The 14,574-nt window shown below is 43.0% G+C and overlaps 1 protein-coding gene across 2 annotated transcripts in view; it reads left to right on the forward strand.

The window, feature by feature from the left end:
- The first annotated feature begins 3,644 nt into the window (after positions 1-3,644).
- The window catches only part of KCNQ5 (potassium voltage-gated channel subfamily Q member 5), a 576,742-nt gene continuing 565,812 nt past the window's right edge, over positions 3,645-14,574 (forward strand). The window contains exon 1 of one of the 2 annotated variants that reach the window (XM_034962369.3): positions 3,645-6,019. In XM_034962369.3, the coding sequence (XP_034818260.1) occupies positions 5,622-6,019 (398 nt within the window). In that variant the 5' untranslated portion in view covers positions 3,645-5,621. The remainder of the gene's footprint in view (positions 6,020-14,574) is intronic. The other variant, XM_003809536.5, reaches the window with a different exon arrangement.

Consider the following 14,574-nt stretch of genomic DNA (forward strand, 5'->3'; position numbering starts at 1 on the left):
AAAACAATGGTAAAATGTCAGTACCACTAGGGGGCACAGACTAGTAACAGAATTTTCCGGTACACTAGCTTAAAAGAGATGTTTGCCTTCTGTGGCAACCTCTTCACATAGTTTCTAAATATATGGATCTTAAAAAGTTCAACTAACTCTATTATTCCCAGAGAGATATGTTTAAATAGTTGGCTAACAGATAGAGAGCAGTGCTGACATATTAACATGTCAGAAAAAATGAAATCAGGTATGGCCAAATACGATTAACAGGGTTTTATAAATAAAGCTGAGAATAGCATTAAGAAAAAGATCAAAATGTAAATACAATTTCAAGAAATTGATACTATGAGACTTGGGACTATTTTTAAAATTTCAGCACAGAAGAGTGTCTATGCAGGGAAACTCCTACTTCCACAGGAAAAGTGAAGAGAAATATTGAAGCTATTTCTGTGTTTAGAATAAAACCTCAAATCCTCCTCCAAGATAACCAATAGAAACTTTCCAGTACTTTTCATTTGTAACAAAACCCATTAAGATTATTAATACACAATAATAGGCTAAGTATTTTTTATTCAAAAGCTGATATAGATTAGCAGTTAAAAATCTAGTTTTGGTTCTGTTTTTGCCCTGCCTCAGCTAATTTTTAGTTTAAAAAAAATTAACTTGTCTACACCTCAGTTTCTGCCCCTATAAATTGGATATGATTGTAGTGCCTACTTATGAAACTATTGTCACAATTAAGTGAAATTTATTTTGTTTTATTTTATTTTATTTTGAGACACAGTCTCACCCTCTGTTGCCCAGGCTAGAGTGCAGTGGCACCATCTTGGCTCACTACAACCTCCACTTCCCAGGTTCAAGCGATTCTCATGCCTCAGCCTCCTGAGTAGCTGGGATTACAGGCACCTGCCACCATGCCCAGCTAATTTTTCTATTTTTTAGTAGAGACGGGGTTTCACTGTGTTGGCCAGGATGGTCTTGAACTCCTGATCTCAAGTGATCCACCCACTTTGGCCTCCCAAAGTGCTGGGATTACAGGCATGAGCTACCACATCCGGCCTGAAATAATTACTGTAAACCACAGTGCCTAACACATACAAAACACATGATAAGTATTTGCTATTATTTTGCTTCAACAATTGTGATCAGCACAATATTTCAGTAATTCCTAGAAACAGTAATTTTGTTAGCTGCTGGAATAAAAATGGTGAGAACTTGTTGAGCCCTTTCCGCACTATTTCTCTACCAGCCTCTCCTTACAGCCACACTCATTCACACCCATCTCCTTTCTGCATCCCTGGGGCAGAGGTTGTTCTGAAGAACACTGTCCCATTTGCCATGTGAGGTAGGCCTGGGACTCCTACTGTGTTATGACTCTCATGCAGTCTGGTGAGGCTCATATGATCTCTGACGTTGTCCTGGGTTCTCTGATTAATTTCTGCTTGTTGAAGAAAGAGCGTGAAAAGTTTGTATCATAACTCTTAGAGATAAGAATTGTTGATGACTGATCAAAACAAATGGTATATTATGCTGATACATTTAAAATAATAGTAGGAGATAAATATGTTTACTGAACCAATGGTTATGATATCTATGAAATGCAATATAGCTGCTATGCTTATTGGTTTGGTTATGGCCTGATTGGAAGGAAATAAAAGCTGAGGAGAAGGGTGGTGTAGCTTAAAGGGACTCTTATTCAGGAGTCTGGAGACTTCAGTTCTACCCCTAAGCTTACAAGGCAAATTGCTGAGTCCTGTGCACATCATTAAACAGCAGCCAATCATGAATTTCCATTTCTCCATTAGTGCATTTTCTTTTTGTTGATTATTTTCTACTTTTTAAGTTTTATATTTGCCCCTTCATTGTTTTCCCAAGCAGACTCATGTCACATGCATTTCCTTTTTATTATAGGGTTTAAGAATTCTATTTATCATTCCCTGTCTGATTAGCCCAGGAATTTCACACTGGATCAAAATGCACCCATATCACTAAAGAGTGGCTACTAAAGAGCGTATCTTGTAGTAGGAGATAGGCGCAAATGAGAAAATGGGTAGGCATGAAGAAGAAGGAAAGTGGGAGAGTGAGTCATTGATGCTTTGTGAAACTCGTCCAGATCCAGTTATTCTGCCCCTCTTATGAGCATTGAAAGTCTTTTTTTTGTGCATCTCTAGCTCATGTATAGAATTTTAAATATTATTATTTCAGAGTACCTTTCAGAAGAATAATACAATGGGATGGAAAACACACTGAGGCCAGGAGCAGTGGCTCACGCCTGTAATCCCAGCACTTTGAGAGGCTGAGGTGGAAGAATTGCTTGAGTTCAGGAGTTGGAGACCAGCCTGGGCAACACAGCAAGACCCCATCTCCAAAAAAGAAAAAGAAACACACTAAAATAAAATATCTCTAGAAACTATGTTCAGTTGAAACCATATCCATGTAGACTTCAGAAAATGTTTCCAAGGTCATAAATTTCAGGCAAGCATCTTAAGAGAATGAATGAGTAAAAGCAAACATATCTCAAAAGATGGGGAGGGCCAATCAACTCACATACTTTACACTAGCAGTTAACATTTGCCTTTACCTCTTCATAATGCTGTAATGTAATTATAATGCATAGAATATACACTGTTGTTTTACTCACTGCTCAGTATGCCTATCCTCTTTTCTAAATTTGAATTTTAATATTTCAGCAAAATGAACTAATAAAAGGCAGTTTCCTAGCAACGTCTGTATTCAAAGGAACAACAACAAAGCTTAATCACAAACACCTTATTTTCTCCAAAGTTAATTCCCGTCTTTTGAGGGAAGTTAGCAGGTAGCAAATAAAGCAAGGTGCAAACAGAGGCTCTTGTAGGAGAGGTCGGCACAGACTCACTTGGCTTTTTCTTTCTGGGCATTGAAAGGTAGGATGGTTAGAACTTCAGCTAAGCCAGTCTTTCCCAATGGTTGCAGTCAGAGATTGATACAAAACCCCAGAACTGTTTGCTATTTTATCCATTCTCTGCTGGAGATGCAGATTGATTGGTGGAAGGAACAGTGAACTAGGAAGCCAGGTTGTTGGATTCCTAGTAACTCTCACACTACCCGCGAAAACTTGAGCAGACCCTCTTTTTCTGGGCTGTGTATCCAAATGGCGGTTACTCTAGAAGACATAAGTGAAAGGTCCTTCTCAGCAGCTCAAAACCGCTACCAGTAACCGGGTCTTTTTAATTTTTTAATTAAGCTTAACTGGCATTTGCTTAATCAATAACACAGTTTCACTAGAACTAATGCTGCATCCCCAGAAAAGCATCACTTAGAAATTAAACAGCTGGCTGTCTTCCAGGGAAACGTGTCCCTGTGTCCTGCCTTCCTGAGACTTCTTGCCTGCACGCGGGGCCCAGCCGCGCCAGAGAGATGGAAGTGACTTTACCTACCCAGCGAAAGTAGCAGTCTGCAACAAGGAAAACAGCTAAGTTAAGAGGAAGTGGTTTTCATTTTACTGCTTGCAGAAAGGCCAAGATTTTAACGTTTAAAGCGGGCACACGAGTCATTTTAAGTCTCTAGATCTTTCACCCTGAAAGTCCCTGCACAGAAACTCCATAGGGAGTCTAAATATAGCAACAGCACCCCCTCCCGCCCCCTCCGCCTTCAGTCAGGGTCCCGCGCAGCTCTAGGATTGGAGAGCTTACTCCAGGGCGCTCTCTGCATCTGCCTCGAATAGCACCGCACGGAGCAACCTCTCTCGCACCTCCACAGTGCGTGGGTGTGAAGTGTATTAGGGGAAAGCTAGAGAGTGACTCTGGGTGATGGTGCTCGGCTCACAGTCACATGGCGTCGCCGCCAGCTGCACAGAGTTCCCAGCTAGCTTCTGCTGCCCGGAGGCTTGGGGGGAAGGAGGGAGGGAAGCAGGCTCCTGCTGGTGACCAGGAGCAGGCGAGAGGGCTTCACACAAATAATAGTGATAATAAAGAGTAAAAGCAAAGCATTTAAATCGAGCTATTGCAGAAGACAGAAATCAGCTGCCGCGGGCGTGGGTGTGTGTACAGGGTGGGAGAGAATTGGGAAAGTATTTATCTCGGAGGGGCGGAGACAGCTGCAAGAAGACTTTTGTCTTAGCATTGTTTTAGCCTTAGGAAAGGAAAAGGCCCGAAGGAATCCACCTTGCAACTATCTGCTATGTCTTTGTGGTGGAAGCTTAGTTTTGCCTTCAATTTAATTTGATGATTGTTTTCTTTCATATTTGGGGAAGAGCCACTCTGTTGGAAGAAGTCCCCGAGCCTGGCACCCTTCAGTTTTCCCTATGCTGAATGTGAGGTTTAAGCTGCCTTTTCTTTGTAATACACTGTTTCTGAAGGCCAGAGGCTGCGGCCAGTGGCACCGTAGCCTCTCTCTCCGCCAAGGGCGCATAGGCTTTGGGCCACCCGGGTGCCAGAGGTGGTGGAAGACCCAGTCACTTGTTCCTTGCAACAGGTCTCTAAGCTTATATGTTACAACATAAGGTGGGTGGGGTCGGAACCCCGAAAAGCCGGCGTCCTGGACACCCCATCCTCCAGGTGTTCTTTCCCAGACACTGGGGTCCTCGCCGCCGCTGCTGAACTTCTCAATCATATGACTTTCTCGGACTTAAATGGAAATTTCTTGACGGAGGGAACTGGGTTTGTTCTCCCAGGCTTCGCGCTGCAGTCAGGCAGAGCCCCGGGGCAGCTCGCTCACCGCAGAGGAGCCACTTTGGAGTTTTACGCCCTTTCCACACCCCACCCATGGACTGGAAAGGATGTTCAGTTACTCGCGAGCTTGTCTGATACTGGGATGGAAAGTCACAGTCCGCAGGCTGGAGTGAGGCGCGGGAAGATGCCTGGTCCTTGCCTCGCGGACTTGGCAGCCGCGTCCTTCGGGTCTGTCCACTGAACTGCTGAGGATTCGCCCGTGTGCGGGGACCCGAGTGCCACTTCCCGGAGCGTTACCTTGCGCTCCAGCCTCCAGGCTAGCTAATACCTGGAGGGTAGGGCAGGGCTGTTCCCGCTCTCACCCCTTGCGGAAGGATGGCAAGATCCGGCGCAGCGACGTAGCAGCGGGAGAGCACAGCGACCTGCATCTCCAGTTTCTCCTCAGGACACAAGGCTGACTTCACCTTCCGGACAGCTGCAAAGCCCCTGCCAGAACCAAACCGAACTCGCGCCTCGGAGAGGGGCTTCTGGGGCCGGTTCGCTGCAGGGCGTGGGGAGTGGAGAGAGGGAAGGGGAAGCCTGGGGCTGGGTGTGCGCGCGTGGGAGCGCGCCTCGGAGCGCCCCGCACTCCCCCACTCTATCCCCGGGGGCAGTTTGGGAAGGAGGGAGTGGTAGTCGCGGGAATGAGGGAGCAAGAGAAACCCTCTCAAAGTGACGCCCCAAACAGGTCCGGATTTAGAATTCGAAGCTAAAGGCTGTTAGAAATTGGGACTCCTCGGCCTCCTCTGCAGCCCCTCCTTTCCCGCCCCGAAGCCCGGGCGGTTTGCTGGCTGCCTGCTTCCCCGCCCCCGGCTCAGAGGTCTCTGGCTGGCGGGCGCCCCGTCGGCCGCCGGCTTCCTCCTTGAAACCCGCCGGCGCACATGAGGCCGCTGCCCCCGCCGCAGGCGCTGGCGGCCCCCTCGCGGTGCCCGTGGTGATGCCATGCCCCGCCACCACGCGGGAGGAGAGGAGGGCGGCGCCGCCGGGCTCTGGGTGAAGAGCGGCGCAGCGGCGGCGGCGGCGGGCGGGGGGCGCTTGGGCAGCGGCATGAAGGATGTGGAGTCGGGCCGGGGCAGGGTGCTGCTGAACTCGGCAGCCGCCAGGGGCGACGGCCTGCTACTGCTGGGCACCCGCGCGGCCACGCTCGGTGGCGGCGGCGGTGGCCTGAGGGAGAGCCGCCGGGGCAAGCAGGGGGCCCGGATGAGCCTGCTGGGGAAGCCGCTCTCTTACACGAGTAGCCAGAGCTGCCGGCGCAACGTCAAGTACCGGCGGGTGCAGAACTACCTGTACAACGTGCTGGAGAGACCCCGCGGCTGGGCGTTCATCTACCACGCTTTCGTGTGAGTACCCGCGCCCCCTGCTATGCCCGCTGCAGGGGACCACTGTCCCTGGCCCCCTGGGGCGTGCTCCGCGCTCGCGCCCTTGGGCCCCCGCGCGCGTGCACACGTGGTGGCTTTTATTTCTTCGCACGTGTTCGTGGTCTTCCTTCTGGAGCCTCTCCCCTCCCCCAGCCCCACTTCTCTCATCTCTACAGCTTGAACCTTTTCCCCGAGGACACTCAATGAACTGCCCGGTAGCTTCAGGCTCCCGGGGCGAGAGCCAGGCAGACGCGGGACTTAGGCTGCGCGGATAATTGGGAGCAATTAGGTCCCAAGATACGTAAACTTCAACCGAACGGGGCGCCCGGGAGCTAGGGAATGCAAAGGGAGGACAGGCGCTCGTGTGAGGCTTGAGAGTATACTGGAGAGGTTAGGAGGTGATGGCGGGGTAGGACGGGGAGAAGTGAGGGGGCACCGAGGGCTAGGTCCTCAGTCCTAGGGGCGGAGTAGGGGAAGCTGCTACTTGGAGAGAGCTGCTAGGTTTTAAGTGCGCCCGGAAACACGCCTCGCCACCACCCAGCCACCACCAACGGAAAATCTGTCAGTGCATGTAGTCCTTCCTGCCACGGAGAAGGTGGCCAAGGTCTAGAGGAGGCCAGCAGGCCAGGCGAAGCAACGCTCCCGCGCTGCAGGGGGCGGGGAGGCAGCGGGGAACCTGGGGCGCAGGAACGCGGGCAGAGGTGCGATAGCAGAAGCGCAAATGGGTCGCCTCTGACAGAGATCGGGCAGTGGGTTAAGTCCCCGTTTGTGGCGCGGAGTCAAAGAGTGTGTGTGTGTGTGTGTGTGTGTGTGTGTGTGTGTAGTAAGCCTTCTCCATCTAGCAGAGAATGCTTAATGAGAAAATGATTGGAAGCAAATGTTTATTTTTCCCTTAGGCATTTAAAATCTTTCAGTGGCTTTAAAGTTTACTACTGTTTTTCCCACAAAGTCCATTCATTCGGTCTCCTATTAGAGTTACGTTTATCTGGGCATTTTAAGGTTGTTTTTATAATGTTACCTCGTGTCTAACTCTTTTTTTCTTCCTCTTCTCCTTTTGCTTCCTCTTTTTTTAGTATTATTATTTCTGCTTCTTTTTTGTTAAGATGAAATATAAAGACATCAACCTTAGAAGACCAGTAGAGAAAGTTGCAGATACTCGCTGATACATTCCTTGTTTCCTAGTAAAATAAGTTCTGAGCACACGGACTAGGTTTCTTTTAGAAATAAGTTGTGTCATCCATACATAGCTCTCTCCTGGGATGCAGAATTAGCATCAACACCAGAAACGTGTTTTGAAATAACATGGAAGAAGGGCTGGTTTTGTAACTAGGTGAACCTGGAATTCAACCACATAGGAGTCAGGAAATTGGTGGAGTCTACAATCTGTGGTGCTCTGGTGTCTGGAAAATTTTACAGTCCCAGACTGATGTGAACATGTAGCATTAGGCAGAATATTCCAGCCAACTTTCCGTTTTACAATGCACACAAGGAGAACGGTTGTGTTGCATCATTATTACATCAAAAAGTATAACTTTTATGTAAAATTCACATTTATTTAAATGTGGTTAGGATAATGATAGAGAAATGCAACTGACACTTTTCTCGTTAATCTCCTCTGACCTGATATGTAATTAAGCATATTACTTAATAAGCCTGGTAAATTATTTTGACCTGTCAGAATATACTAAAATAATTTAGCAATTATAATGCTCAATTTGGTAGCAAATATATATACTGTATAGGTTATGATTTTTTCTTTACAACAGTATGCTCAAAACATTTCTAGCCTTTTTTTTATATTATGCATTGTATATTCAGAGAGAGTTAAAGAAAGCCTTGGTTGGTGCACATACTTTGCATCTCCTAACTTGTTCTTGAACATGAATGAGAACTTGCAACACAACATTTTCTTTTCCATGTGTTGGTGTTAACAGGTTTGTATGGGCTTACAGAATTTTAAAACATTAATAAATGATTTTTCCAAAGGTTCAAGGTTGGATACTTCTCTGTCTACCAAGCTTTATCAGTCTAGCAGTATCTTTAGTAGTAGACAGGAAATAAATTGTGTACTTAATAGATGTAGCAAATGTGAATTTTTGATTATGCATTTTAGAGTCTGAAACTGCAATGCCTCAGCAATTAGATAGGGGTGCTATATCCACATTAGCACAAAGAGGCAATGGATAGTATCATCTTTTGGGAGGATTGTGCACAACTAAGCAGACCCTGAGGAAAGAGGCCATCTTTGGCAGTTGCTGCTTGTGAATTTAAATGAGCTTTAGAATAGCCAGACTTTACACATTACATTCATTTATCGAAGTTGCTTTATGCTGTAAGTTTAACTAGACCCCAATAAAGTAATTTCGAGAGAGGTGTAACTAACTAATTCCCTGCCAGCTTGGGAATCCCCAAATCTTATTTTAATAACAGTATTTGTAGCATATTAAGGTTCTTGCCAAGAACAAGTGCACCGTGATTAATGAGGTACTTCAGGGGTGAATTTACTTGGTCGACCAGTGTTTTCACTGCCAAGAAACAAGAAAAGCATGTTTAAAGTTATGCTTGAGGTAAATATAAATTTCTATTATTTATGCAAAAATAATTATTATAATGGTATTTTAGGGTTATAAAATGTCTTTTCAAGAGTACATATCCTAGCCTATTGATAGGATGGCTGGACAGAGCAAGGGATGACCTACTTCAAATATTTTCCCTTAAACTTTATAAATTAGTGGAGATTAGGAGATCCTTGCCCTTACTATTCTTTAGGATTTACCTGACAGCCATATTTCCTATCTTCAACTTTTCTTCATTTTATTAGTGTGCTATTCAAACATGAGGTGGCTCATTTGCCTGAATGTTGTTTGTCCCTTTTTAATTCCTCCTTGTTTAAGGAAAATCTTGAAGAATAATGAGGGTAGTAGAGGAAGGAACACAGGATGGGGCTTCATATATAAATTTGCGTTGATGCAGTAAATGTGGTTCTGAGAAGTTACATGGGAAACGGTGTTGCAGATACATGTAATTGATCACTTTGCCTGATGTATCTTTGCCTGACTTAATGCTATGGATGTGAATTTATAGATATTAAGGAGACAAGAAGAAGTCACCCAAGCTAGGAGCTCTGAAGTCATCCTTTTTCTCATACTTACTCCTCCTGGTCAGGCAAAAGGTCATTAACTATTGTTTGTTTACTTTATAGGTATTTTTCAAATACATTCCCTTTTCTTCTTTACCACTTCTATTCCATTCTGTTTCTTACCTCTCCATTAGATGATTTGTAATATTCTCCTGCCTGATCATCTGGTTTCTGTTCTCAGCCTTCTCTCTGCTCTAACATCATAGTATTGTTCGTAAAATGCAAATCTTATCATATCATCCCCTTGCCTAAAATATTTCCATGACTCTCATCATCTACTCCTTCATCTATTTATCCATCTACAATTATTAGAGTGTGTAATAGGTGCTAATTCCCAAATTAACAAGGCAAAGGCCTCCACTCTGGAGGAAGGAAAAGACGCCAGCAAGGGACTACTACAAGCCTGTGAACAAGTGTGAAACAATGTTATTGGTGTGCTTAGAGAGAGAAGTTACAAAGTGACATGAGAAAAGAAAAAGAAGTGAAGCCTGGGCAGAAAAGTCAGCACAGGCTTCAAAGGGGAAGTGAGGTGTAAGCTGAGTTTCCACAAATGAGTAGTTAATTTTCAGGTGGGCACAGCAGGAGGGAATGAACAATCTTGACAGAGAAAACAGCTTGAGTAAAGATATGGAGTTGTGAATCAGCACAGTAATTCTAGGTACTGTTAAGTATTTTCAGGGTGAGGAAAGCCACAAGAAAGGGTGGTAGAGCAAAAGGCAAATCACCAATCTGTTGGATAGCTTCAGATGCTGACCATAGAATCTTGTATTTATCCTGTAGGCAGTAGTGGTCATTGAATGGTGATAATCAGGGGAATGATATAATCAGATATAAATTTTGGAAAGATCTGCCTTTCATTAGTTCAGCAAATAAATTGGAGTGCAAAATGGAGTCAATATGGCCTATAAGGAGATGATACCAATTGTGAGAATTTTCCATTCATTGTTGCATTCATTTATTCATAAACTTATTCTGTGAAATGTCTGTTGACTATCGACTATATGCTGTGGATCATACTAGAAAGGTGAGAGATGATTGCCTAAGGAACTAAGGCAGTAACTGTGGAGATGAGAAGGAGGAGTTTAACCAAAGAAATGTTAAGGAGATAAAATTTGCAGATTGTTTTCACCAGTCTGACATGTGGTATGAGGAAGATGATTCTGACTTGGTTGATTTGAGGAATGGAAGTGCCATTCACTAATATATGGGACAAAGAGTGAAGGGCACATATTCTGGTGAATATAATGGGTTCGGATTTGAACATGTTGGGCTTTTTGAGTCATTCAGGTGGAGATTTTAAGTGGTGGGAACATAGCAGTGAACAAGGCACAGTCTATTTCCAACCACGTTAGATCAGCAACCAGAACTGTTTCTGGCACATAGATAACACTCAATAAAATATTTTTGAATGAATGGAATCATTTACAAATCTGGAGTTTAATCTAAATATGTAACCAGATATTTAGCTTTGAAAGCCTCTGTCAGTTTTGTGGTAATTAAAGCAATAAGTAGAAAAAATGAGATAGTCCAAAGAATATATAGAGTGAGTGAGGGCATAGTGGAGGCCAGAGACTGGGGAACACCAACACCAAGCAGTGGATGAAAAAGTAAGAGCCAATGGAAGAACCTGGGAAAAGCTTTACAGCAACCCAAAGGCCGAGGGAAAGCCCGGGAGATCTTATTTTCATGAAAGCAAAGGAAGATGCATACGGAAAAAAGGTTGTGGCCAGCAGTTTCCAATGCTGCAGAAAGGACTAGAAAAGTTAGGTAAGATTTCATTGGATGTCTTATGAAGGAGGCCACTGGTGGCCTTTGCTGCTGCAGCTTCAGTGGAGTGCTAAGGGTCATAAATATGATTCAAGTGGACTGAGGAGTGGTTAAGACTTGGGAAAATGGACACAGTAGTGTAGGTTAGACTCCAGATTCCTTGGAAGAGTTCACACAAGACCCTCAGGGCATAGACTACTATATAGCTACTCCCCTCTAATATGCACTCTAAGCCCCACCCTTACTGCAGTGCTCCACCCTGTGTCTCACCACCATGTGTTTGCTCATGCTGTTCTCTTGGCTTCTCCCCACATCTGGCACCCTTGCTATTAAACTCCTAATGTTTCTTCAAAGTACAGTTCAAAGATCACTTCCTCTTGGGCATATTTCCAAACAGTTCCCTTCCCTCTGCCAGGATGAGTTAGGTGCCCCTTGTTTCAGGTTCCATGGCACTCTACCAATGTCATTATAATGGTGCTTCCCCCATTGTACTGTCATCGTGGGCTACTTGGTCTGTCTCTCCCACATGAGAGCAAGCTTCCATACAGTGAAATTTCTACTTATTTCTAAATATTAAGTGCCTAACAAGGTGCCTTGTGTCTAGTAGACCCTCCATAAATGCATGCTTAACTGAGTAAGTAAATAATTTTCCTTATAAGCCTTCCACAGAGGAGCTTCAGGGTGAGCCGAAGCTGAAAGAACTACCAAGTCTTTTCAGTTTTCTTAGACGTAAGATACTGATGATTCATTTAAAAGAAAAAAGATATGGGACTAGAAGTAGGAGATTAGTGCTTTGCTTGTAGCTTTGCCACTAATTAATTCTGTAAGTCATTTCACACTTCTGGGTCTCCAAATCTTCATCTGTGATATGGGCACAATTGTGTCTGTGATCCGAGATGGTGGAGGATACTGTAGAGAGTCTAAAATGCTATCATTAAAGAGAAAGAGTATTTGGAATAAGAAGCAATCTGATCCTTTTATCATTTCCTTTCCTCTTCTCTGAGCTTGAGGGTTGCCTCTTAACTAGTTGCTTTAACTTAATTCCTAAATCCCCAAGGTCTCTGTGCTACATAGTAGCCAAAGTTATCTTTCTTTCTTTCTTTTTGTTTGTTTGAGATGGAGCCTCACTCCGTTGCCCAGGCTGGAGTGCAGTGGTGCGATCTCAGCTCACTCCAACCTCAGCTTCCCAAGTTCAAGCGATTTTGCTGCCTCAGCCTCCTGAGTAGCTGGGATTACAGACGTGCGCCACCATACGTGGCTAATTGTTTTTGTATTTTTAGTAGAGATGGGGTTTCGCTATGTTGGCCAGGCTAGTCTCATTCTCCTGACCTCAAGTGGTCTGCCCACCTCAGCCTCCCAAAGTGCTGGGATTACAGGCATGAGCCACCACACCTGGCCCAAAGTGATCTTCCTAAAGACTTAACAGAACACATCACTCCTCCTCTGCTTGGAGGAGGATCTGTTTATTGCTTGTCTCTCCCCTGAACCCCAATTCTTTAAAGGCAGGGGTTTCTGTCTTATTCATTATTATATCACCAGCACCCAGAACACTGCCTGTCACATAAAAGATGCTCCATGCATACATACTGATTCATTTACTGACACCCCAGATCTCCAAAATACACTATTAGTTCCCTTGTGGCAGATGGAATTTTACTCTGTTGGCCATTCTATGTGTCAGACTCAATTAGACCTAATGAATTACTTTACTACCTACATATATATTCTATTCTGAATTAAGTTTATGTCTGTAGAGACTGATGTTTACATATTCTTTTTGCTCCTGCATTCCTTTAAAAAATCACTGATTTCTCTTAAGTCTACAGAGGTCTTGTAGAAGTTATACTGCTTTATACTGTGCTGATATATAAAATGTTTCATACTCTTCTAATCAGTCTTTAGAAATCTAAACAATGCTATTGTACTTGAAGACCATATTACAATTAGAAATGTTGAAAAGTGTTACAATATTAGTACTGGGAATATGATAGCCTAAAAGGAAAGAAATGAAAAGGGTATTTCAAAATGAAATGAAGGACTGATACAAAAAAACACTATAAACAAGAAAGATAGCCAGCAGCCTTCTGAAAATTGCTTGCAAAGAAGTAGTGCCAGTTTTAATTTTTAATTGCAAATGGCTATTTTGGCAGATGAAAATGCCAGCAGAGCATGTTTTATCCTAGCCCAATGGTGTGAAACTACTTGAAGCCCAATTGTTGAACAGTCACAGCTCATAGTTATGTTTAATATGTATGTATTTTCATTTTAATTTCCTTTTTCTTCAGCCATTTATGAGTGTGTTATTTGAAGTTTTATTTGGTTGCAACCTGGGAGAAAGACTGGCCACACATCTGCACTTTTTTTCATAATTAAAGAAATTCTTTGATGGTCTCAGAGTTTCAGGTGATCTTTTAATCCTTTGCAATCAGTGTGTCTGAAGAATGAGCTTCCCAAATGTTATTAAAGTCATCAATTTCTAAACTTAAAAATAGCTTGAAGTTTTTCATCATATACATTTGTGTATTGTGCATATATATTTCATACTCATACAAATACACATGCAACATGAGCACATACATACTGTTATCTTTTAGCAGAGAATTTGTGTTAGTGTAAATATTTCTATTTCCCTTTGTTTTGATCCTTTAAAAGTAAAAAACACTTGAATAAAACGCAATTTAGAAATAAAAAGGACATGAAATTTACTCTTGATAATATAGAACTTATCTCTTAATTTGAAAGATAATTAAATTTTTACATGATGAAGAGATATACACCTTTTACAAACTCAGTCATAGTGGTCATTTTTCTCATTTATCGTATCTGTGAGGTAATTCTAGAATCCCTATTCCTTCTTCAGTCAGTGGCTGGATAATCTAATTATAATGTTATAATCCATCATTTCTCTTTTTGAACAGTCAATTTAGTTTAACATTTGCTTAACAGCCATTATGTATGCCAGGTAATGTGCTAGATGCTGGTGGTTCAAAGAAAGGAACGATGTGGACCTGACCTCAAAGAAATCCATTGGAGAATATGACAGATTTAGATTTAATGATCAACTTTACTTTTCCTATACAGGTACCAGTTTCTTAATATATAAAATATCAGCACCAGTTTCTTAATCTATAAAATAGAAATAAAATATTACTTCAAGGTGTTATATGTATAGTATATGTGTACATAATGTTTAATATATACATATTAACAGTTAGCATGGTGGCTCTCGCTGAAACTACAGGGAAAAATAGAGACAATGTGGTAGAAGGCTGTATTTATATGATAAAGGTCTAGGATTTTATCCTCTATGTGATGGGCAATCTTTGAGGAAGATAGGATTTAGGCAAATAATAATGTCTTTGGATTTCCATTTTAGATTGGTGATTCTACTAGCTATATCAGTGATGGCTTGAGGGAGACAAAACTGGAGGTAGAGGATAAATTTTAAAACTGTTGTTCCAACTTAAGCAAGAGATAATTAGGACTTAGACTGGGGCAGTGGTAGGAAGGATGGGGGAAAGGTGTGACAATAGAGTTGAAATATATTAGTGAATGATTGAATGTGGAAGATTAAGAGATACAGATTTGTTATTTCCAGATTATTGGATTGGGTGCTTGGGTAAATAGTGGT

Source organism: Pan paniscus, chromosome 5 (assembly GCF_029289425.2).
Source record: "Pan paniscus chromosome 5, NHGRI_mPanPan1-v2.0_pri, whole genome shotgun sequence".
NCBI lineage: Eukaryota > Metazoa > Chordata > Mammalia > Primates > Hominidae > Pan > Pan paniscus.